This window comes from Ictalurus punctatus, chromosome 3, assembly GCF_001660625.3.
Source record: "Ictalurus punctatus breed USDA103 chromosome 3, Coco_2.0, whole genome shotgun sequence".
Taxonomy (NCBI): domain Eukaryota; kingdom Metazoa; phylum Chordata; class Actinopteri; order Siluriformes; family Ictaluridae; genus Ictalurus; species Ictalurus punctatus.
In genome coordinates this window covers 13787014-13810421 of record NC_030418.2, presented here as the reverse complement: position 1 = coordinate 13810421, position 23408 = coordinate 13787014, and the positions used below count along the sequence as shown (strand labels likewise).

The following is a 23408-nucleotide window of genomic DNA, read 5'->3' as shown; positions in this document are numbered from 1 at the left end:
ATATATATAGCTGCTTTGAGAATGTCCATTGTAAAAGGCACTATACAAATAAAATTGAATTGAATTAATATTTCCAATTAAAAATAATGGAAATTAGAAACCGCATGCCATAAATTCGCTACAAGTACAGTTTCACAGAGTGGATTAGGGTTGGATTGAGGTAATATGTTTTTGACACCTTAAGAGAAGAAGAGTGTGCCTTTAATGTGGTCTGAATTATGCTGCCTGAATTCTATGTGATGGTGTGATTCATCAAAACCTCCACAGTTTGAAATGCTCATCTGGAACAATAAAAGACTTAGTAATGTGTTAAAGGAGTCATTTGCATATTTCAGCCTTCTGTGATAATGTTCCAAAGTCCAGTATCAGATAATAAGGACCAGATGATATACTATGGATCTATACACTAAAATTGGAGTAAAATGGATGCAAGCAGTTGTTGCCAATTAGAAAGGTTTTGCACTACTGAGTGGTTAGTCAGAGATTTAGATCTGGGACAGCTCGGAAAATATGCAGAAATGCATGTGTACATGTATATACATTGTATAAAGAGAAAGAGAAAACTATTACATAGATATTACTAAATATTTTTTTGTGTGTCGGCTGATCGCTACACTCTTACGATGCAGAACAAGAGGTGTTCAGTCAAGATGAATCATGTAGCCTCCCAAGTACACAGTGACTTAAGCAAATGTAAACAAATGGTCCAAATTATAACAGTTCCCGAACAGCCTGTTTCCCTACAATACCTCATAAACAATATACGACCGTGTCGTAATACTCGGGTCATTCCTCTGGTGAACAGATGCTGTCCCTCCTCTGCAGCTGTCTCATATGCTACCTCTTGAGAAACAGGGCCTGGAATTTTATCCACAGAGACTGAGGATGCCTCATTGCCTTGCATCACTACTGGCTGACACCAGAATCAAGGTGGTGCGTGAGGGAATGAAACCTAAAGACACTTTTTACACAAATGCTAATTACATATATGCAGTAGAACTGCATATATAAACTTTAACAGTTGAACGTGCGCTTATACTTGTCTTTCCTGCACCCCACTTAGGGTCATCCCGCTGAGCCAAAGTGACACACAGGTTCATCACAAAGTTTATCAATAAAAAATTCCCACCACACTCTGGCAAGATTGCAGGAACACTTACCGCCCTGCCACATGTTAGTCTGGTGATAGAACATGCCCTCCTGAGCTTGGCACTCCTATAATGTTAATGTAAATTAGTGAACGTGTAAATTGATGCTTTGCTTACACTACTCAATGGTGTAAAATTAGACTTCTTTAACATGAGTAATACTGCCTTTTTTTCGAATGGGGAACAAGATCGGATCATTTCAGAGTAAATAGTGAAATTTCTGCAATAAACAAACAATCTCTTTCCAAAAACAGACGTAACTGCAACGCTGCGCTTAAAAAGCCTCACGGCTCCTCGCAGAATTTTGAGGATCAACTCTAAGCCCAATTCAGAAACAACACCGGAAGTATCTTGATCAATTAGCTTTAAAACCAAGAAACAGAGTGCAGCGCTGTGTGGTGACGTTATGGAGGGTCAGCGTGTACCCACTCTCTCCGGCCCTGTTCCCCTGGCACATGGTGTACTGTGGCGTTTTAATAAAGTGCGGGTGCCTTCCAGCCGGGCCGCTGGCACTGCATTGAGCACAGCGTGTGGACGGGCGCAGTGTTGTGGCATGTAATAGGATTAAGGGGGTTACCTGGTGAGGTGCAGTTGGCGCTGGGCGCGGTTCAGCCCCTCTGCCAGGCCGGCTGCCTCCGTCCGAGCTCGGCCCTCTGCCCTCTGGGCCTCCTCCAAACGCTGCTGGCTGCCACTCAGCTCTGCACCCAGCTTCTGCACTTCCTGAAACCAGAGAGAGAGAGAGAAAGAGAGAGAGAGAGAGAGAGAGAGAGAGAGAGAGAGAGAGAGAGAGTGAGCAAGAGACAGAGAGCAAGTAGGCATTAACACACATACTTGTAACCATTTTCTCATTTTTTTCCCAACAAGTACTGTTTATTTTAGTAAGCTTGTATTCTGAATTATAAATGTGTCTAACATAATTCCACAAACCACATGATTCAAAACTGACCATTTCTACTTAATATCTACCCTGAACCCAAGCAATCTCTTACCTGTTGTGCTAACTCAAGCTGCCGGCCCAGTTTAGAGCGCGAGTCCCGTAATTCCCTCTCAGCCTCTTCTCTCTTAAGCTGGGCCTGGCTCAACTGGTAGCGCAGCTCCCCACACACCTATAACAAAGTGCCATAAGGTTTACGACAACACTTACATCCAGGATCACTCGTCATAACTGTAACATTCATATTCTGTTAAAAAAAAGTTGTCAGTTCTCCAGGGTTCAATTCTACACACAAGTCCAAACATCAAATGAGTAAGAGGACACTTTTACAGCTCGACACAATCCTACTCAATAGGTGCAGAAATAAAATTCTGCCATTTACATAGCTCTACTGCCATCTGGTGTTAGTTTATTTCCATTACAAGTCATTTCCAAAGGAAAAAAAAAAAAAGCATATTACACTAATTTATTTAAAACTGTTCATGTTCAGTTTACTTTCATACGAGAATGGCATGGTGCATAGACCAGAACATTTGTGGTGAAGCGATTAAATAAAACCATGAGCATTACTGAATTCCCTGCGTGTGTCCTTTCTGTACCTTGCTGTTATCAGTCTCCTGAGCGGTGAGCTTCTTAAAGGCCTCCTCTAGCTGAGTGTTGAGGGAGTTCCTCTCTCGGTCTCCTCGATCCAAAAGTCCCTCTAGCTCAGCCACTCTGCATGTCAAGGAGGTCACCTGGAACAAAAGGAACACACACTGCTTTGTGCTGTTTTGCTGAGTAAAATCTGTAGGAAAACATTTTTGAAAATTGAAATACTGATGTCATAGGACTCCAGATAATTTGGTAAAGGATGGCATATGTAACATATATAAAACAAGCAATAATTTGCAGAAAAACAATGGCTACTAGCAAATAAAGCTTTTTATTATTTTATTTAATTTTTGACTGAATTTTAAATCTTATCTCATGAGCACTATTATATATTAGTTGAGCCACCAGAGGGCATCAACAACTCTAACAATTTAGAAACATACAGTGCTGTGAAAAAATATTTCCTGTTTTTGTGTATCTCTCATACTAAATAGTTTTAGATCCTCAAACGAAATACAACCTGCGTACACACACAATACAGTTTTTATTTTATTTTTTTTATTTTACTGTTGCAAAAGATATTATCGAAAACTTATCACCAATGTGGAAAACTAATTGCCCCCTTAAACTTAAAATCTGGTTGTGCCACCTTTAACAGTAATAACTGAAACGCTTCTGATAACTGGAGATCAGTCTTTCATTTACTTCTAGGACTAGGACTTACTCCTATGCTTTGGATCATTGTCTTACTGCATAAACCACTTGCTCGAGTTTCGACTTGCGGACTGAAGACCGGAAATTTTCCTTTAGTAGAGAGCAGAATTCATGTTCCCCTCAATTACTGCAAGTTGCCCAGGTCCTGAAGCAGCAAAGCATCCCCACATCATCACACTTCCACCACCATGCTTGACCGTAGGCATGATGTTCTTTTGGTGGAATTCTGTGTTTAGTTTACCACAGATGTAATGGGAACCCTGTCTTCCAAACTGTTTCACTTTCATCAATCCACAGAACATTCTACCAAAAGGTTTGAGGATCATCAAAGTGTGTTTTGGCAAAATTCAGACGAGTCTTAATGTTCTTCTGGGTTAGCAGTGGTTTTCACCTAGCCACTCTTCCGTAGATACCATTTTTGCCCAGTGTCTTTCTGATAGTGGAGTCATGAACAGTGACCTTTCTTGACGCAAGAGAGGCCTGTAGGTCCTTTGATGTTGTCCTTATCTCTTTTGTGACTTCCTGGATGAGTCGTTGCTGTGCTCTTGGGAGGAATTTTGGAAAGTCTGCCACTTCTGGGAAGGTTCACTACTGTGCAGAGTTTTTCCAGTTGGAGATAATGGCTCTCGCTGTGGTTCTTTGGAGTCCCAGAGCCTTTGAAATAGCTTTGTAACCCAGACTGATGTATTTCAGTCACCTTCTTCCTCATCATTTCTGGAATTTCTTTCAATTTTGGCATAGTGTGTTACTGAGTAAGATCTTTTAACCAATTTCATGCTGTTGAAAAAGTTCTATTTAAGTGTTGATTTGATTGAACAGGGTTTGTAGTAATCAGGCCTGGATGTGTCTAGTCCAGCTGAACCTCATTATGAATGCAGTTTCATAGATTTGGGGAATTAGTAACTACAGGGACAAATACATTTACACACGGGCGCAGTTGGTATTGGATAACTTTTTTGTTCAATAAATAACTATCATTTAAAAACTGTATTTTGTGTTTACTCAGGTTGTCTTTGTTTTTATCTTAGATTTAGTTTTAATTTCTGAAACAGTTTAGTATGCGATATACACAAAAACAGAAGAAATCAGGGGCAAATACTTTTTCACAGCACTGTTAATAGTTTATATGTATGCATAAAAAATATTTCCAGACTTGCCAACCCAAAGAGGAATAATGCATAATAATAAAAATTTAGCAGCAGTAGTTCTGCTGTAGTTCACTTTCTAATTATCATGACCATTAAAATCATCTCTGAAGTGTTAGATTTAACTTTTACTGCAGGCCTATTTAACCTTTTTCTTTTTGGTCAACTTTCATTTCTTTTCCTGCCACAAAGATGAGCTTTTGTCCATTTTTAGAACATTTATGGTGACACCCCTAATAAAATGTTAAAAGATAACTTATGTTAACTACTATATATTCTTGTCTTATAGCTCAAAGATGAGGCTCGAACACTAATAGACTGTATTTCACATTAATGATAAATTTCACAATTGATTCCAAAATATTCTGCATTAACCTTGACAGAGAGGGTGCTGCATCTTCTAATCAGGAAAATTGAGCTGAGACAAGGCATTACTAATGTAAGACGAGGAAAGGGGGTGGGGCTTCCAGGGGGTCAGTTAATATTGGGGAGTTCAATACACTGTGCAACTGTCAGTCATTCCAGATTCATATGTCTACTATTTTAATTTGGGGATTGGAACGCCAGTGGTACGCCAGTGTTCAAATTTGGAGGTCCAATGCAAAAAACAACAACAACAAAAAAAGTATGAAGGTTGGCAGGTCTGCATTTGTGAGAATAATCCATTCTGCTGAAAGTACTGACCATCTGGGCGAGCTCCTCTTTCTCCCTCTTGCTCTCGGACCGGGCTGCATCCCTCGCCTGCACAATCTTCTCCTGTTCTAAAGCAAGTTCCTTCTCCAGTCTCTCCCTCTGCCTAGCCAGCTCAGCAAGGACGTGCTCACAATGTACTACTGCCTGGGAAAACACCCGTAACACGCAGGGAGAGAAAGCGGCATTTCAATTCATTATCAGCATTTCGCATTTAGAACAGCCAACATTAAAGATAACTTTCTTGTTAAAAATTGCAATACGTTGGGTGTTGCGTGATGTTAGGTACTACATATTTAGTGGTCTTGTGTCTGCACACAGCTGCACCATTAAGATCAGATGTTCACATTAAAGATATAATTTCCTTAGTCATACATTCCTAAACTTCTAAACAACTGCACCGCAGATTTCAATGAACACACGTGTTTAAATTAGAGATACACAGATGTATCAGCCAATAATCGGTATCAGCCGATAAAGGCCATTTTTCACGCTATCGGCCAATAGTTTAAAAACATCCGATGATCAGGGCCAATTATATCCTGTCAATCAAAAGTGGGCGGGAAAACACATTGATTTCATGCTTTGTGTAAAGATGTCTCGTGTGGAATGATGACAACTACCGTTTGTAATCTCTGCACCAGTAAAAGTTTACACCGTACGCTGTAGTAAAGCCGGAGTTTCAGCGTCGAGTCAAATTTTTAATTTTTTTGCCACGCTGCTCGAGCTGAATTAAAGCGCCAGTACACCGTTGAAAGATTTAAATGAAGATGAGTTCACAAGAAAATATATATAATGCACAGAAAAATATATTTGTAGAGTAATATATATTTCATACCCAGTTAATGTAAATATATAAAAAAGTTTATATTACATATAGAGCTGCAACAACTAATCGATAAAATCGATAATAATCGATTATGAAAATCGTTGTCAATGAATCTCATTATCGATTAGTTGGTCTGCGCGCAGCACGGGGGAGATTTACTCATTACGTTACTTCTGTTCCGAAAACACACTCCGGAGAGTAAATACTAAACTTGTGTCCCAAATGACGTACTATACACTTTCAATATGCCCTCCGCACTACCCGGTTAGTGCAGTGTTTTTCAACCAATGGTGTAATTGCAGGGGGTCCGTAGGAAAGTTTTAAATACGTTTAAATAATATTATGTATATATTTTTTGTTAAATGTATAAAAACATATTCAAATGAGATGTTTTAAAATTAATCAATTTGGTTATTCGAAAATATCACATAAGCTCAGCTGATGATCGTTCATTGATGGATTTATTTTAAATTTATTTACAAATGAAAATTTGCAAAAACCTATGAGTTGTAGAGAAGTTCAAGTGTCGCATTGACGGATAAAATAAACAAAGGACAATTCAGAGTCAAATTAAATGTCACACCAAGAATAAAATGTAAAAAATAAAATCTTGAAATGTTTTGATTCAATTTTAATGTTAATATTATTAATGTTAAATATTAATCAAATAAAGCAACATATATAGGAATGACTTTTAAATATATAGTCTATAATTGTTGTGGAGTGAGGGGGTCCTTGTGGATTGTTCGAAATATGCTAGGGGTCCAAAGCTCAGAAAAGACTGAGAACCACTGGTCTAGTGTATGAATTTTAGAAAGTTGAAATCGTCTCAAATGGAACACATTAGTTTTTTACTAACCTGAAAGTTTGCCCCATCCGATTAATCGAAAAAAAGAAGAAAAAAAAATCTGCCAACTAATCGATTATGAAAATAATCGTTAGTTGCAGCCCTAATTATATATTACCAGTTTGATGTCAATGATGAAGTAGAATTGTATTTTCTTTGTGGTGAGTGAATGTGAAGACTAACAGGAGGTTTTTTAGAATTCAGTCAATGACTACGTTCACATGGACAGCAGTAATCTAATTATTGACCTTACTGTGGAAGATAATAATGTGATTAAGTTGTTTACATGAGTCGCTTTTAGAATACTCCTTTCATGTACCCATTTTACATGTTATCGAACATAATTAGATTAACGTCACACGTCATTACGTCACCGCGGCACACTGTCCAACGTCCCTCCAGAATTTCACCTACAACATACAGTTCGTCTTCGTTATGGTACCGTATACAGTTTTGGGTGTTTTTATTTAAATTTTTACGAACGCTTTAAGTGCAGTCAATGATTTGTCATGCTATACGTGCAAATAGACAACTGCTTGAAGCCGTGGGCTGCGTCCAAAACCGCGTACTTACCGTCTATATAGTAGCCGAGATACATGTATTTTTCCCCACTACAGGCCACTAGTAGGCAAGTATGCGGTTTGGGACGCAGCCGTGCTCTCTTGTTCGCCGTAAAATGGTTGAGCACTGCCGTGTGTGATCGTGTCCTGTTGCAAAATGTGGCGAAAACTCTCACACAACATTAATAATGTGATTAAGGTGTTTACATGTCTGTAATACACCTCGATAATGCGACTAAAACAGGAGTACTCCACATATCTTAATTCGATTAGTGTTTACTTCAAGTATGACTTTAGTCATATTAAGGTCATTAAAAATTGCTGTTTACATGGTAGTTTCTTAATCAGAGTATTGTCCTAATCGGGTTAAGTGTGGATTATTGTTGTCCATGTAAACGCACTGAGTGTTAATATGACTTAATAACATTTAAGAAGTTAAGAAATCTTACTTTAATCTTCAGAATTTACTAAATGTGTTAATTAGAGTAATGTGTTTTCTATTTAGGAGACCTGTTACTGTGAAATGTGAACATGGTGAAAATGGAGAGACCCGTTGAAATGGAGAGAATGAAGTTTTTATTTGCATTTCTTTCAGAATTGTGGAATTAATATTATTAATTTAAAAGAAGACATAAAAGGCAGAACTAGTGGTATCGGTTATTGGTATTGGCTGAGAAATTTAGTATAGGTGCATCTCTAGTTCTAAATCTAATAATCCATTTTCTTCTTTCAATCCTGGCCTTCACGCTGCTGCAAATGTTTGTACATTCAGTATAACTGTATAAAAGATAAACTGCATTAAATATTTCATTCTGACTCCACGGAGACACTGACACACTGATAATCAAAAAGCGACTGCTGTTTATTAATTTGCATTGAATTTAATCGCAATAATTAAAGTACATCAATTGTAATATTTTAAAACTTTAAACACTTTACCAAAGAATGACACATTTACAATGGAGAAATGTGTCAGCGCTTTGATGTCAGATTAGAAACGGATGAATCATTTGTCTGTGTTGCTATGGAACGTAGCTATCCAATAACTGGATCGATGCGTAACTGTGAGAAAGGCATGTTTAGGTAGCAACTTGTAGATATCTGTACTGTTTTTAAGCTCTGGGTTTGTTACACCATCTTTGTTTGATCTTTGGAGGCAGCCAGCCAAGGAAAGGTTAGACAGCAATATTTCCACATCATTTTGATAAAATATATATTTATAGTTTCTTCAACCAGAGAACTCAAAGTATTTTACTTCCAGAATTTTTATCCAGAACCCGATATTTCAGCATTTTTGGCTGTTTTTAGAATTTATCTGCTCAGTTTAGGAGTTCCTATTGTTTTATGATAGATGCAGACATCCCTACGGACCCAGTGACTGGTGATACAGATGCAAGGTGCGTGTTCTCACCTTGGTCTTCTCCAAGTTAGCCTCCTCTGCCATTTCCACAGCCTGTTTGACCTGATGATAAGCAGCCCACTCCCTCTGCTGCACCTCGCTCTGACTGGCCCTCAGAGAGCACAGCGCCGTCATCAGCTCGTCTCGCTCTCTACCGTAAACATACCCCAAACACACAGACCCAGCAAAAAAAAAGATCTTTAATCCCTAAGGATTTTCAGGTATGTTAAAAACTAACATCTGGGTCAGTAGGTCATTCTATTTAAAACTAAACGAACACAATGTGTTCACCAGTCAGAAAACTACCAAGCCTCCTAGTTTGAACGTTGCATTTATAATGTCCATTTAGAGACTGACTGCTCCATTGTAGCACTTAATCAATAGATCAACTGGTCTACTGCATAAAGAAAATCAATATCAGCTCTCCCTTTAACCTTGCTGTGAGCTTAAATACTCGATTAAAAAGAACCAAAAACAATCAATATACAATCAACCATACAACTGCTGTTAACAGACTTTCTATTAACTTTACACATATTCGCAATCATTAAGTCTATATTACATGTCTATGTAATTATTCCTACGTAAACACAACTTGAACTGATATACAGTGTCTTGCAAAAGTATTCAAGCCTGCTGGAATTGATCAGATTTGTCTGAATGACAATATACTCTTCCTGACAGTATTTTTATTGCAAACTCATATTCTTTTACAGTGAAATTTCAAAGTCAAACTCAATTATTGGTCGGCAAATATTTCAAAGATAACTGAAAAATGCTACTTGCATAAGTATTCGACCCCACGGTTTTAAGTGCTCCAGACAAAAAATATTGTATTAACCCAGAGACAATAGACGTAGCCTTCACCTATGCAATATTACAATAGCTTCCGTGTTCTAAACAAAAAACACCTCAGTTGTCAAGCTAAAGGAAAGGCAAGAAAATGAAGACTAAGATGAGCATTTTAAGGAAGTTAAAGATAAAGTAATAGAATTTCATAACTTGAACTAATATCTATGAAGCTGGACAGCCCAATACGCTGTGTTGGATCAAAAGTGAGGAAGTGGGAGAAGCATCACACCCCCCAAGCTCTAGCTAGGCAAGGTCGTCCCTCAAAACTCAGCACAAAAACAAGATGGAGACTGGCGAGAGATGCCACAGTGAGACCAAGTCACTCAGAGTACAGTGGAGTACAGCGTGGAGTGAAGGTGCACCAGACAACCGTTTCAAGAGCTCTGCATAACTGAGGACTGTATGGGAGGGTAGCTAGAAAGAAGCCATTGTTCAAGAAGAGCCATATGTACGCATGAGTGACCCAGTAACGATGTGGTTTTTGGTGTAATGAGAGCAAGATCGAGATGCAGTATTTTCAAAGAGGTACGTGTGGTGCAATCCTAACACAGGATTAACACCATCCCTAACACCATCCTTAAACTTCATCTTTTGGCAGGACAATGGTCCCAACACAAGGAAAAGAAAGGCAGGACTGGTTCAAAACAAAAAGGGCAAATGCTCAACAGGGGCCAATCAAATTCCTGAGCTGAATCCCACTGAGAATCTGTGGTACTACCAACCAGCCTGAAGCACCTGGAGCAAATCTGCGAGGAACAGTGCCCAACGCTGGTAGTAGTCCAATGGGGTTGGAATACTTATGCTAACAGCGTTTTTCAGTTTTTAATAGTTGTTTTTATTTAAAAATCTGTTGACAAATAATGAAATGTTCATTTGACTTTAAAAATTGACTTTGCATATTGGTTTGGAATAAAAAATACTGTCTTACAAAGAGTCGTTTGTAATCCAGACAAACCTGATGGCTTTTAAGAGGTTTAATATTTTGTACGACAAAAGCGTCCCGCTCACTTGGTGAGTCGCTCGATGGCCTGGATGTGAATGTTGGAGTGCGTTTCTGCCAGTACAGCTTCATGCTGCGCACATTTCAGACACAGACCCCCGACACGCTGACCAGCCGCCAATACACTTGCCATCGCTTCCTTATGCCTCAAACGCTCCTTCAGGTCCTCACATTCTGTCTGAGAGCTCACCAATTCCTTCCTGAACACACAAGTCAGAGCTGCTTGAGAACTGATGAGGAATACAGTTGGGATTTGATGGACTCTGTAAATCAGGAAAGCACTTACTTCAGTGAAACTACCTGAGCTTCTAGCGTTTCAGTCTGTGCTTGGTACAAACATCTTAACTGCTCCTGAATCAGTAAGAGAATGAGTGTTAGACAAGCATTAACAAACTAGGGATGGGCAATATGGATTTAAAACTATATCACGATATTTTCTGGTATTTATTGTGATAACGCTATCAGTGATGATATAACTATAGTACCATGCACCACTGTTTTTGGCTACAAGTGATATCTGTGATCTTGAGAGCATCAGAAACACAGGTTGTAGAGGTAGCTCCTCGTTTAATGATAAACTCCTCCTCAGCTTCTCATCCACTTTCTGCCGTACTTGTTTTTGCTCTGCACATGAGCTGCGAATGGGTCGCACACCATCATACGTCATCAACTAGGCTTTATCGTTACTATCGCGGGAAAATTAATTCTTATTGTAGGGAGAATTTCTACCGATATATCGCAAACAATAAGATATCGCCCATCCCTATAACACACACACACACACACACACACACACACACAGAGCAATATGGACTCCAGTTGTTCTGACTTTCCTAAAAGTAAGGTGATGCTTAAACTGATACTTAAGTATCAGCCACATACCAGTTCTTTTTCCCACTTCTTATCTTCTGATTTTTGAATGAAATCCCATCTCGGTTTTGCTGCTGGTGTTGAGGTAACTTTATCTACTGAAGTTTCAGCATTTACCTGAAAATGATCACATTAAGAAGTAGAAACCGTAAACAAAGATCTGCATAGTGTGTAACAGGGTCATTAAGTTCATTCATTCAAATCTATTTCCAAATGTTAATTACCGTGCCATCCAGGAGAGTGTAATCCTTCAGAGTGTCTTCTAACATCTTTGCCTTGATCTCCTCATGCAGTTTTTCATTCTCTACAACTACTACTCTGATTCGCTGCTTCAACGCAATCAGTTCTTCCTTTGCAAGGAAATGAAAAAAAAAAAACACATTATAAATATATACACTCATCATCCTCTAAATCAGCCAATCATATGGAAGCAGCACAATGCATATACAGGTCAATAATGCAGATACAGGTCAAGAGCTTTGGTTCATGTTCACATCAAACATCAGAAAGCCCATCTGGTACCAACATCCATGTCATAGAGAGCAGACTTTTTTCTTCATTCTGATGTTTGATATGAACATTAACTGAAGCTCTCGACCTGTATCTGCATGATTTTTTTAGATTGCGCTGCAGCCACATGATCGGCTGATTAGAGATCCGTGGTTGTGGGGTTGTTCCTAATAAAGTGGATGGTGAGTGTACAAGCAGTAGGGATGTCACGATACCAAAAATGTAGTAGTCGGTACCGATACCACCAAAAGTACACGATACTCGATACCAAAGTTGATACCACGATGTGGTATAAAGATAAAATTCAAAAATGTAATTAAAAACTCTTCTGGAGAACATCCTCCTCATGGCTGATACAGGCAAAAAAGAGACAGGGGGATATTTTAGTTATCAAACACTGTCTGACAATGAGTGGAGGTCACTCCTAAACGTGTGTGCGCACACACCCCTTATACTCTGAATGCAAGCATTAGTTTAAATTCACTGATATCGTGGCAGGCCAAAAAAGATTTATTAAAAGCATGAACATTTGAATAATTATTAGTGACATTAGGCTACATTTAGCTGACAGGACACGGGTGATGCATGGTCACCCATTAGGATGTAGTTTATAACATTGCAATGCGTTAGCGTCGTTAACAAATAACTGGCTATCACAAACATTACATGGAGCATAATGTCAACTGGTTTCATGGCAACAATGCCAGCTGCCTCAAACAAACATAATATAGGGCACATCTTTCAGGTGCTTCGCCAAATTCCAGGTGTTTCCTCGCTTTGTTTGAAATGAATGACAGCATCGGTTACACACCGGCTTCAGGGCATCAATTATATGTTTGTTGTCATCTGCCTCGAATGTGAAGTATTTCCATATTTAACTCTAACCATCTTTCCTCTCAACGAGTCGGGGTGGAGCTAAACTTCTGTAGTTTTTCACATGTGCTTGTAGTTCTTCTTCTTCTTCACCACTTGTGGACCGACTTAAACACTTGTGCGTATTTGCTGACCCCTTCAGGTCCAGAAAAATTGCAACCTTAGTACCTTCGTTACAATCGGTACCTACACTACTGCAGAAAAACAAGTACAGTCATGTTTTAAGAATGTAGGTACCACCTTAGTACCGAAGTATCGGTTCTCATGAGATCCCTAACAAGCAGATATGTGCATTTCTTTACATTTCTCAACAGTGCATATAACAATATTTACACGGGTAGCTTAACAAGACCATATCATATAAACCAACGACAGAATCCCACACTGGGTAAGAGGACTGACCTTGCAGAACTTGACCTCAGCCTCAAGGTGCTGGATGTACTCGGACTGGTTGTGAATGATGGGGACCAGATCCTGGACTGGAGGTAAACTTCCATCATCTTCATCTGTCTCTCTCTGCCAGGCAGAAAGGGTCAAAGGGCTTAATTAATAAGTACCTTAGTGAAATGATTACAAATCATGCATGATAACTAAGACTCGAGCCTTCTATTAAGGTCTTTAAACATGCGTGTACATTACAGACAGACGCTATCATCACCAGACTAAGTTCCTCCATTCAATCAGAAGACACTATAATTTACCATGCTACCTCAGCCAGAGTCTATAACACCTTTGACCTTGGATTCATGTAAATCTATTGTATGAGACCTTTTAAACAAAATTAGGCACGTTTCAAAACCGTAATAGGTGCGCTTAAAAAGCTTTGTTCACACATCATGAACATTATTATTATTATTACTTTAACATTAGCTGTGCAGAATATTTTCTGATCAATGTAAGCCATCTAAAAGTCAAATCAGTACAAAATGATGTGTAATAATGAATTATCATATTGTTCTGATACATCACTGATGTTTTAGACAAAACCATATGGATTCTCATGTCCAGCGGTTGGGTTTAATCTTCATCTCATCTCATGTTTGTTAACAACCCATATACACCTCATACACCTTACCTTTGGAACAGGTTTCCTTTTTGAAGGTGAAGGAGAGTTGACTTCTTTCGGCTGTTTCTGAAGCAATGAACGCAGCTGACTGACTGAAAAATTAAAAGCACAAACGATAAGCGCATTCTCCTTCCTCTTTATAGTAGGTCGGCACGGACCAAAATGTAAATTGTGCAGATTTGTACCTGCTTCGCTCTGCTGCGTTTGTTGTCTCGAGCTCTCTGGTGGACTGTGCTGACTGCTCGATTGCTCCAGTGCCTCAGCATTGGAGCTCTGGTTCACCAGCATGCTGCTTAGCTGCTGAATACTGCGGTTGGCCCGCTCTGAAACGATTTCATAATAAAAGTGTAAAGTCTTCATCCACCTTGGATTATTTTTTATTTATTTATTTTTTTTTAACATATTGACTCCTCTCCTCTCATAAGTTTTAGCAATGTCGTGCCTTTATATTTGTTTTAAGTTTCTATTTACTCGGGCTAGACAATATGGCGATATGATATACACTACAAATTGGCAAAATGTTAAGCTTTTGATGGTCTTAACAACAAATCATTAGTCAGGAAATTAAACAAACATAAAGTAACCAAGAAAGGGATCGCTTTTCTCTTTGATTTCTTTAGATGTTTAAGCCTTGCCTTTGTTTTGTTGGAGTTTTTCTTCTTCATTTTTTTTACTTTATTTTTATTTTGTAAACGCAGACATGTTAGTTTGAATTTTACACCAAACATTTTGCACTTAAATGTGAAATGCACATAACTACTTGCTACCTTTGTGTACAAGAAGACTATAGAAGTGACCCCCCCAAAAAATAAATAAATAAATAAATAAATAAATAAATAATTGCAATGTAAATGAGCAAATGGTGTTACAGGACGTCTCAGGAGTGTGCGTGATTAATTCTTGCTCATTTTCTGACTGATGATTTGTTGTTAAGACCATTAAATATTTGAAATTTTTCATGATGGCCTTAGCCCATTGTTTTGGGGTTTTTTTTGCCAGGACTGTAGATAAAGCTAGATAATAGCATCATGATACACTTTTTAAAGTAAGTGTCTATTGTCTTGTCTCAGTGCTTTTATACTGTAACTCCTTTCTGACTCAGTGAAAATTAACTGACAGGTCATTAACATCTATTTTTATTCACTGAATACTTTAAATTGTATTCATGCGGAAGAACAAAAACTCAAATAAATATTGGTTCTTGTTTGTAGAATGATATGTATGCAGTGGTGAAGATGTATTTAAAATAGGGATGCACCGAAATGAAAATTCTTGGCCGAAGCCAAATATAATGAAAAACTTGGCCAAAAACCAAACAAGTTTTTTCACGTTTTTTTCCATTTTTTTCACCATTGCATAAATTAAATAGTCAAAATATGCTCTTTACTATTTTATCTTGCTTTTCAAAGAAAAAATAATTTACAAAAACTACCATTTCAAAATATTACTATAAATAAATAATACTTTAAATAAATAAATTAGTAAAAATAAAAATATTTTGATGTGGTCATCTTTGAGCCCCCCTTGAATAGCCTATGTTAGTCCTATAACTGTCTGCTGAAAGAATGGAACACTCTGTAGCCTACAACAAAAATGTGCATTGACAAGAGTACAAAAAAGTGGATGGACCCACAACAAATGAATAATTGTCCTAGACATATGCCTACTTCTTTAACGGCCATTCTTACATCTTTCTCTGACACTTAAAATACTTCCACACTGCCGACATGTTTGCTGCAATTAAAGCTTCGCGTCTCACTCTGGTTGCTAGGTTATTTGGTCGCGTCATCGTTCGGTCAAATTTATTCGGCCTTTTCACGGAAAAGTGCTTTTTTTTTTTTTTTTTTTGCTATTTTCGGACGAATAATTTCGGTTGCCGAACATTCGGTGCATCCCTACAAATAATATTGGCTCTTGTTTGCAGAATGATATGTATGCAGTGGTGAAGATGTATTTAATGTATCGTGATATGACTGTTTTTGTTTGTTTGTTTGTTTGATTAGACATATGGCCACCACTACTGATAATTACACATGCAAAATCACCAATTTCAATGGCATATCAAATATTCTCGGTGGAAAATGCCCATGCTAGCAAACTAATCTGTCTCTGCCTAACTAATGAACTAGCTGGAGATTTCAATCGCTTTGGGGTTGATTGCACAACGTTTGTGTTGTTATGCTGCAAGTCACGAGATGAATTAAAACTATGCAAACAAAAAATATATATTTTAATAGCACTAATACTAATGATAACAACAACACATCCGCAGAGATGCTGCAGTGATTCTGGCTAGCTAACAAATCACTCATCACCTCTCAATTTCTTCTGATAAGTTCCTATCTCTTCATCTTCGTCGGAGTCCAGCGAAGGCTTCATTTCAGCATTTATTTCAAGAGAAATAAAGTACGGTATTCTTTCCCTGCAGCCGTTTCAGTTTTCTAACACAGTCGATATGTTGATAACGAGCACAGCCGGCAACGGTTGAACCTGAAGAGCTCACTTCCGTAAACGTCGTGGTTGCAGCTGGGATATGTAGTCCTTTGTAGTCCTTTGTAGAAAGCGTCCTCGTGTTCACTAAACCGCGGTGGACAGAGTAAAAACTACAACATGGTGGAATTTTCAAGAGAGGGAGATAAATGTAAAAGTAAAAAAATCTTATAGGTTGAACCACTATTCAACACTATATATATTACAAACACATTAAACATATTAATTACGGTAGGTAACTAATAATAATAAATTACTAGTACGTTGCCTAGAGTTTGTATGTGCTTCCGGGAGTTGGAACGCCCCTCCCCCTGGTTACGCTGGCAGTGCTGATGATCTCCGCCTCCTCTCTCTCTGTCTGAGCCCGCCGTGTGTCGCCGCTGTTTGGTAAGAATAACGTTATTCCCGACCAACCAGAGCCGCAGGAGCCACGCATTGGGCAGGGCACTGAAAAACTGTTTAACTGCTACACGATAATAATAATAATAATAATAATAATAATAATAATAATAATAATAATAAAAACGCCTGTGCAGAATAGAAAAGGAGTAAGTTATATGTAACTAATATGTTCTATCGAAATCTATATAAACATATTATTTGTGGTGGTATTCAGCGATGCATTAGTAGCTGGGAGATATTTGCAGACCGCGAGCCTAGCTTATTGTTGGCATCTACATTATTCTTCTGGTTGTTTACACGGTGACCCGGGGCCGCGGTGTGAGCTTTCCTCTTGAACGGGTCCTTTATCAGGCAAAGCTGACAGCTCAAATTGTCTTTCTTGATAGAACTGATGGTCGTAAAAACATGTTTCCACCGGCGTCTACTGCAAGTAGCATCCCAGCGTGTGTGTTTAGTTGTGGGCCGACTAAAACACTTGCGCGTAATTGCTGCCCCCTTCAAGTTCGGAAGAATCGCAACCCCGGTACTTTCGGTACAAACGGTATCAACGGACTGCAGAAAAACAAGTACCGTCACGTTTTAAGAATGTTGGTACCGACCTGGTACCGAAGTATCGTTTCTCGTGACATCCCTAGTAGGAAAAAATCCAAAGATGTGCAATAAAGCGTGTGTAGATTTAGGTAACGTTGATCATGATGTGTTGAAGACTCTTCTGATAAACAAATCGGTATCTTGTTTCGAGGTATGTGTCATTAAAATGAATTCTCCAAGCCTTTGTGTACAGACAAAGGCAGAAATCCTTGAACAGGTCAGCCATTGTTGACTGGTGACACCCAGTTTCCCCCAACAGACTATAAGCACAAAATCAAAATGCTTTGAATATCAATACATTATTTACATTTGGAACAGGGATGGAGCAATCTAAAAACTTCAGTACGTGTCATGAGACAGACAGATGGACGCAAATATAGGTTTTCTATTTTTAATTAAAAAAAACAACCCAATGTAATAAGCAGACCAATGGGCTGGGCAAATGCTCAGAAATGAGAGGCAGACAAATAGTCAGGTGATCTGACTATTAGTAAGTAGGCATAAACTAGACAAGGCTAAATCAGTAAATAATGAAGCCGGTTGGGGTCAAAACACAAGGTCAAGCCAGACAGCGTGTAGACACAAGCTTGGACTCGACTCACAGTGTAACATTGACTGTAGCATGGGTCAGAGCACAGGTAGTCAGAAGTAAACATACATAATCCATATCAACGACGAGTACACGAGCAACGGTGAACACCAGGAAATATTGAGGCTGAAAACAAGGCTTGGAAGAGCATGATGTTAGTTTAGGAGATTTCGCATATAAGAACAGAAACAACTGAGCATAAATAGCCAAGCTAATCAACTGAACTCAGGAACCAAAACAAAGGCGCATGGCCAAACATAAACATAACGAGGGGAATCAGTGACATGTAGTCAAGTATGTATTACTGCCAGGCACAGCCCCGAGGCACAGTGAGTCAGGGGGCCCCAAATCTAGAGCCTCTACATAAAGTTGCTCTTATTTGGGCGGCGGTGGGGGATGTTTGTGGGTGACGTCCATGCCTTGGGCCTATTGTCTCATAATCCATTCCTGCATGTAGTCAGACACAGATGTGACAGTATAATAACCATACAGCCAATTATCTATCCATCCATTTTCTGTACCGCTTATCCTACACAGGGTCGCGGGGAGCCTGGAGCCTATCCCAGGTGACTCAGAGCATAAGGCAGGGGACACACTGGATGGGGTGGCAGCCCAATATAGGGCACAATCACACACACGCTCATTCACACACTACAATTTTGAGATGCCAATCAGCCTACAACACATGTCTTTGGATAGGGAGAGGAAACCGGAATACCCAGAGGAAATCCCCGAAGCACAAGGAGAACATGCAAACTCCATGCATGTGGGATGGAGGCGGGAATCGAACCCCCAACCCCAACATTTTTTTCAGTATATTATGGCAGCTCACTGTCTTTGCACTTTTGATTTTGATTTTTTAAATAAAAGTAGTTAGACCTGACTAAAACAGTTAGATATTATATATGACTAAAAGTTATTTTTAACTCCTTCAATTAGAACTTGTTCTCATTAGCTCATATTATAGCAAGTCAGCTCGTTCATCTGAAAAATTGGTGAGATAGCTAGCCAGTTAAAAACTGTATTTAGTGAGACCTTTTGATGTCTCAGCACCACCAATAATCAAGTTTCAGCTTCTAACAAATGCCCTGTACTGTACATACCAGAAATCCTGGTGACAACCTCAGGTTCTACGTGTCTTTGTGGTTATTTTGATTCACGGCGCTAAAATATGACTTTTTGTTAAGTCATATCTGTTGTTTTGCCTGTTGAACAATTAAAGAGCATTTGTTGGTACACGCCTGCTTTCAAGCGCACTTACAGAATGCTGCAAATTCCAAAATCGACATGAATAAAACTGATTAAACGTAGTGGGTAATGTAGTAGTTTTAAGAATTTCTTTCTAAAAATCTATACATTTGGTTGTTAATTGAAGTCAAATATTATGTTCATTTTACAGTACATTGCATTCTGTTTCTGTAAACAGTATTAATAAATAGTAAACTTTTGTGGAAATAATCTGCGCAAAAGAGAAACCTGTTGTTTATTTAACATACTATATAGTAGTTACAGTAATGATTACAGTCAAGTCTACAGTTTTGAAATATTTAATCATTCTCCAGTGTTAAGTGTTTACCGTTCAGAAGTTTATTATAACCATATAGAAACATAGTCTACTTAGCGATTGGATCAACCTCTCCTTTATACTGTATACCTTCAGCATTAGTATATAAGAGATGTAGTTAAAATGAGATAAAGATCGTGCTGAGGGAGAACAGGGTGGGAATCAGCTTCAGAGCCGGTGTGGGAGAGCAGGAGAGTGTTTCTAAAAGTCGTGCACGGGGTTTCCTGGTGTAATCATCTGGTAAACGTGGTAATGACTTGTTTAGAGAGAAAAGTGAGTTTCACTTGGCATTACTGCAGAACAGTGTAATGTGTTAGACGAAGCACAAGCCAAATGGTTGTTGAGATTTTGCAAAGCTGCTTGGAGATTAAATCCTGCCTGAAAAGTGGTAATGGTTGTAATATTAACCAGACGGGATTTAATGGGGTTTTTTTTGTTTGTTTTTTGCTGGGGAATGCTACAGATTGGATAGATTATTATGGATTATATATATGGATAGATTGGATAGATTATAGATATGTTTTTTATATGATAGTCAAATAAAAGTTTTAAATCATAGTAATTTTAAATATGATTTAAAGTAATCTTTTAATGTGTAGCTTGTGCGCGGACATACACGTACTTCCTCAAACCAATCTACACGCTGGAGTATAGTTGCGTTTTTATGTTTGAAATGCTTACAGTCCTGTCATCTGATCTCGTAGGCGGTGCTAGACAGCTTGCTGCTGACATCAGTCTCTCAGCTGTCCTCCAAAATCCGCCAGTCTGTGGACAAAACAGCAGGCAAAATCAAGTCAGTACTAAAAGCATTCACACTCATCATTACCAAGTACAAAACACAGAAATATGTCAGTTATTTTACTGAAGAATAATATTTGTGTTCCCATCATCAAGGATTTTGTTCAAGGACAGGAACTGGAACGACATTGAGAGCAAACTGAGCTCAGAGAGTGATATACCACTTCTCAAAACCACTAACAAGGTGTGTTCAATAACATAATCAGTATACTCATCCTCTGTATGCACATCAAAGCACCAGTCTGAGATATTTGATCAGATCTCCAGAATATCATTTAATACTTTGTAATATTATTATTAATACTAATAATGCTGTTATTTTTCATAGGAAATCTCAACAATTCTAACAGAGCTGAAGAGGGTGGAAAAGCAAATCCAAGGTGAGGTTGAAAGCAGTGCTGTTTTGACCTACTTCTTCCTTCTCTGTTGAGATATTTACATGAACCTTACAAGCATCATGTATATACCATATTATGTATGACAACATGATATCCATTAAAGAGTGACGCTCAAGTGTCACTGACGCCCTCTAGTGGCCAGCTACAGTACCCTTTATAACCTCACCCAGACCTATACAAATGAATATAAATGAATACTAGATCCTAGTCATTTCAAGTAACATGTTTAATTGTGTTTTGTTGGTTCAAGAAAGACAGTGGATTTATGTCAATGTCTTTTCCATTATATTTCTCAATGATATGTGTTTTATGGCCTCACAGCTTCAGGGTCCTCAGTTTGATCTTGAGCTCTCTGTGCACGTTCTCTCGGTGTCCCACCTCTGAAAAAACATGCCAGTAGGTGAACTAGTGACTTTAAATTGCCCCTAGGCATGAATGAGTGAGAGAGCGAGAGTGTGTGTGTGTGTGTGTGCGCGCGCGCCTGGTTCTCTGCGCTCTGCGATGGATTACCCTCTCATCCAGAGTGTATTCCCGCCTCACGCCCAGTGTTGCCGAGTTAGGCCCCAGATCAGCTGTGACCCTGAGCGGGATAAATGGTTCCTGTAAATGAATGATGTATATATTATAGAAGTTGGGTGTTTTGATCAGGCAAAGGTTTAGTTGACACAGCACAGCCAGCAGCTCTATTATTTGGTAGGTGGTGTTGGTATATTCGTTGCATGTGAATAGTTGTATGGTTTCAAAATGGAGCCTGAAAGTGCAGGCTATAGTGTTAATGTGGGCATGGCTAATCCTCTCTTACCAGCTAGGTGACACTTCTGTTGTTGTTGTTTTTATTATTATTATTCTGTAGTATTTATATGTACAGTTGAGGTCATAAGTTTACATAGGAAACCTGGATGATCAAAGACTTGGAGGATTTTTCTGAAGAACATTGGGCAGTTTAACCGCTCAGAACAAGCAAGAGACTCACGAACAACTATCACAAAACATAAACACAGTCGTCTGTAAGCTTTTGAACGGGTTCATTTGTAATAAATTCAGGTATTGTTGTGTCTTGTGGACTAGGTGTAAACATATGCTTATTCAGGGCAGCACTAAATAAAATTTTAAAAATTGAATTTTTATGATCCCTCTTTTTTAAATTCTTAGCATTTTGCAGATTCTGCAAAGGGTATGTAAACTTATGACCTCAAATGTATAATATTACACATATATATGGACATTTTCACTTAGGGATGTACTCACTTTTGTTGCCAGCGGTTTAGACATTAATGGCTGTGTGTTGAGTTATTTTGAGGGGACAGCAAATTTACACAGTTACACAAGCTGTACACTCACTACTTTACATTGTAGCAAAGTGTCATTTCTTCAGTGTTGTCACATGAAAAGATATAATCAAATATTTACAAAAATGTGATGAAATACTATATATAAAAATGGCTAATGGTTTCACCACTAGCCTCATTAGACTGTCTTTTTGCTCGACCTATCAGAGAAAAGTATCTGTCGTCCTTCTCATAGCTCTGTAATTGCTGTAAACAGTATAATTTGCTGCAGGTTGACGAATAATCACCGTTTCATTAGGTATTCAATTTATTCTGAAAGATAACCCACTGCATACTTACACACAAAGAATTTCTTTTTATCAGTTACTGTAACTTTATTCTGTAAACATATCCACAATAAGTATGGATGAGACTCTACAGAGACACACCCTCCTTCTCCGCTGCACAAGCTCTGGTTCCAGTTTATACTGTGAACTTGCTTAACTTTTGGCTTCACAGCAGCACACTGGGAATGAGCTTTAATGTAGTATTGGTATTTAATATAAATGTTTATGTACTTGGGGTATATATTTAAGACTACTCTTTCTGTCTGTTCTGTAGCCATAAATATCATGGTAGACCCGGATGGAACCCTCGATGTTCCTAACAGATTAACCCTGGTGAGTCCGATCAAATCCAAACCCAAAGCCAGCAAAACAGCCTCCAAACCAGCTCTGGACTGAGCCATCCACAAGCCAGTGGAGAGGTGCCATTACTAACAAGTGAAGGACAGGAACCCTCAGAATTGAGCAAACTGGATCTCTAATAACCCTTGAATGTTTTGCAGCACATTTTTTTAGCTGGTGTTTCAGTTTTGTTTTGGAATCTTTTCAGTGCTCTCAATAAAAAAATTAATTAATAAATAAATAAAATTTACGTACGTTAGTCAGTTGTTTCTTGAAGATTTCATTCGGCTGCACGCGAGTCATTTATTATAACATGCAGAACGTCTACCCTGAGGTATGTTGATCCTTTAAGGGAGTTTGCTGATACAGGCTGGTATTCAGGGGATGTTAGATGATCTTTGTAGAGATGGATAGTTCTTGCATCACGGTATGAGGTCATGGGGACGTGGACAGTCCCACAGCTGTTACATCATCTGGAGTTATTTCAGTTATGTGGGACTTTCTGAGGTTTCCATGTAGGAACAATGTAATTATATTATAATATTAGATTTAGAGAAAAGTCATTTTGAAACAGAATATTGTTCTGTTACTTAC

The 23408-nt window shown here is 38.5% G+C and overlaps 2 protein-coding genes across 6 annotated transcripts in view; one reads left to right on the top strand and one right to left on the bottom strand.

Moving 5' to 3' along the window:
- Positions 1-16902, bottom strand: part of sdccag8 (SHH signaling and ciliogenesis regulator sdccag8) — a 56555-nt gene extending 39653 nt beyond the window's left edge. The window contains exons 1-14 of one of the 5 annotated variants that reach the window (XM_017464170.3): positions 16776-16901; positions 16344-16605; positions 14214-14351; positions 14038-14120; positions 13365-13478; positions 11804-11929; positions 11592-11696; positions 10996-11060; positions 10718-10909; positions 8870-9008; positions 5217-5369; positions 2682-2816; positions 2138-2254; positions 1726-1868 (exon numbers count right to left, since the gene is read on the bottom strand). In XM_017464170.3, the coding sequence (XP_017319659.1) occupies positions 1726-1868; positions 2138-2254; positions 2682-2816; positions 5217-5369; positions 8870-9008; positions 10718-10909; positions 10996-11060; positions 11592-11696; positions 11804-11929; positions 13365-13478; positions 14038-14120; positions 14214-14351; positions 16344-16407 (1574 nt within the window). In that variant the 5' untranslated portion in view covers positions 16408-16605; positions 16776-16901. Of the gene's footprint in view, positions 1-1725; positions 1869-2137; positions 2255-2681; positions 2817-5216; positions 5370-8869; positions 9009-10717; positions 10910-10995; positions 11061-11591; positions 11697-11803; positions 11930-13364; positions 13479-14037; positions 14121-14213; positions 14352-16343 lie in introns of those variants that run through there. The other 4 variants (XM_017464169.3, XM_017464171.3, XM_047154293.2 and 1 more) reach the window with 4 other exon arrangements.
- Positions 16484-23059, top strand: LOC124626812 (cep170-like protein). Its single transcript, XM_053679016.1, has 7 exons — positions 16484-16511; positions 16882-17010; positions 17041-17066; positions 20369-20457; positions 20559-20646; positions 20791-20842; positions 22750-23059. The coding sequence occupies exons 1-7, from the start codon at positions 16484-16486 to the stop codon at positions 22869-22871; spliced, it is 534 nt and encodes a 177-aa protein (XP_053534991.1). The 3' UTR covers positions 22872-23059.
- Positions 23060-23408: the final 349 nt, after the last annotated feature.

Coding starts and splice junctions, on each gene's coding strand:
- LOC124626812 (XM_053679016.1), top strand. CDS start 16,484: ATGTTGATAACGAGCACAGCCGGCAACG. Junction 17,067..20,368: donor CTGTGCAGAATAGAAAAGGA/GTAAGTTATATG, acceptor CTGATCTCGTAG/GCGGTGCTAGACAGCTTGCT. Junction 20,458..20,558: donor AAAACAGCAGGCAAAATCAA/GTCAGTACTAAA, acceptor CCCATCATCAAG/GATTTTGTTCAAGGACAGGA.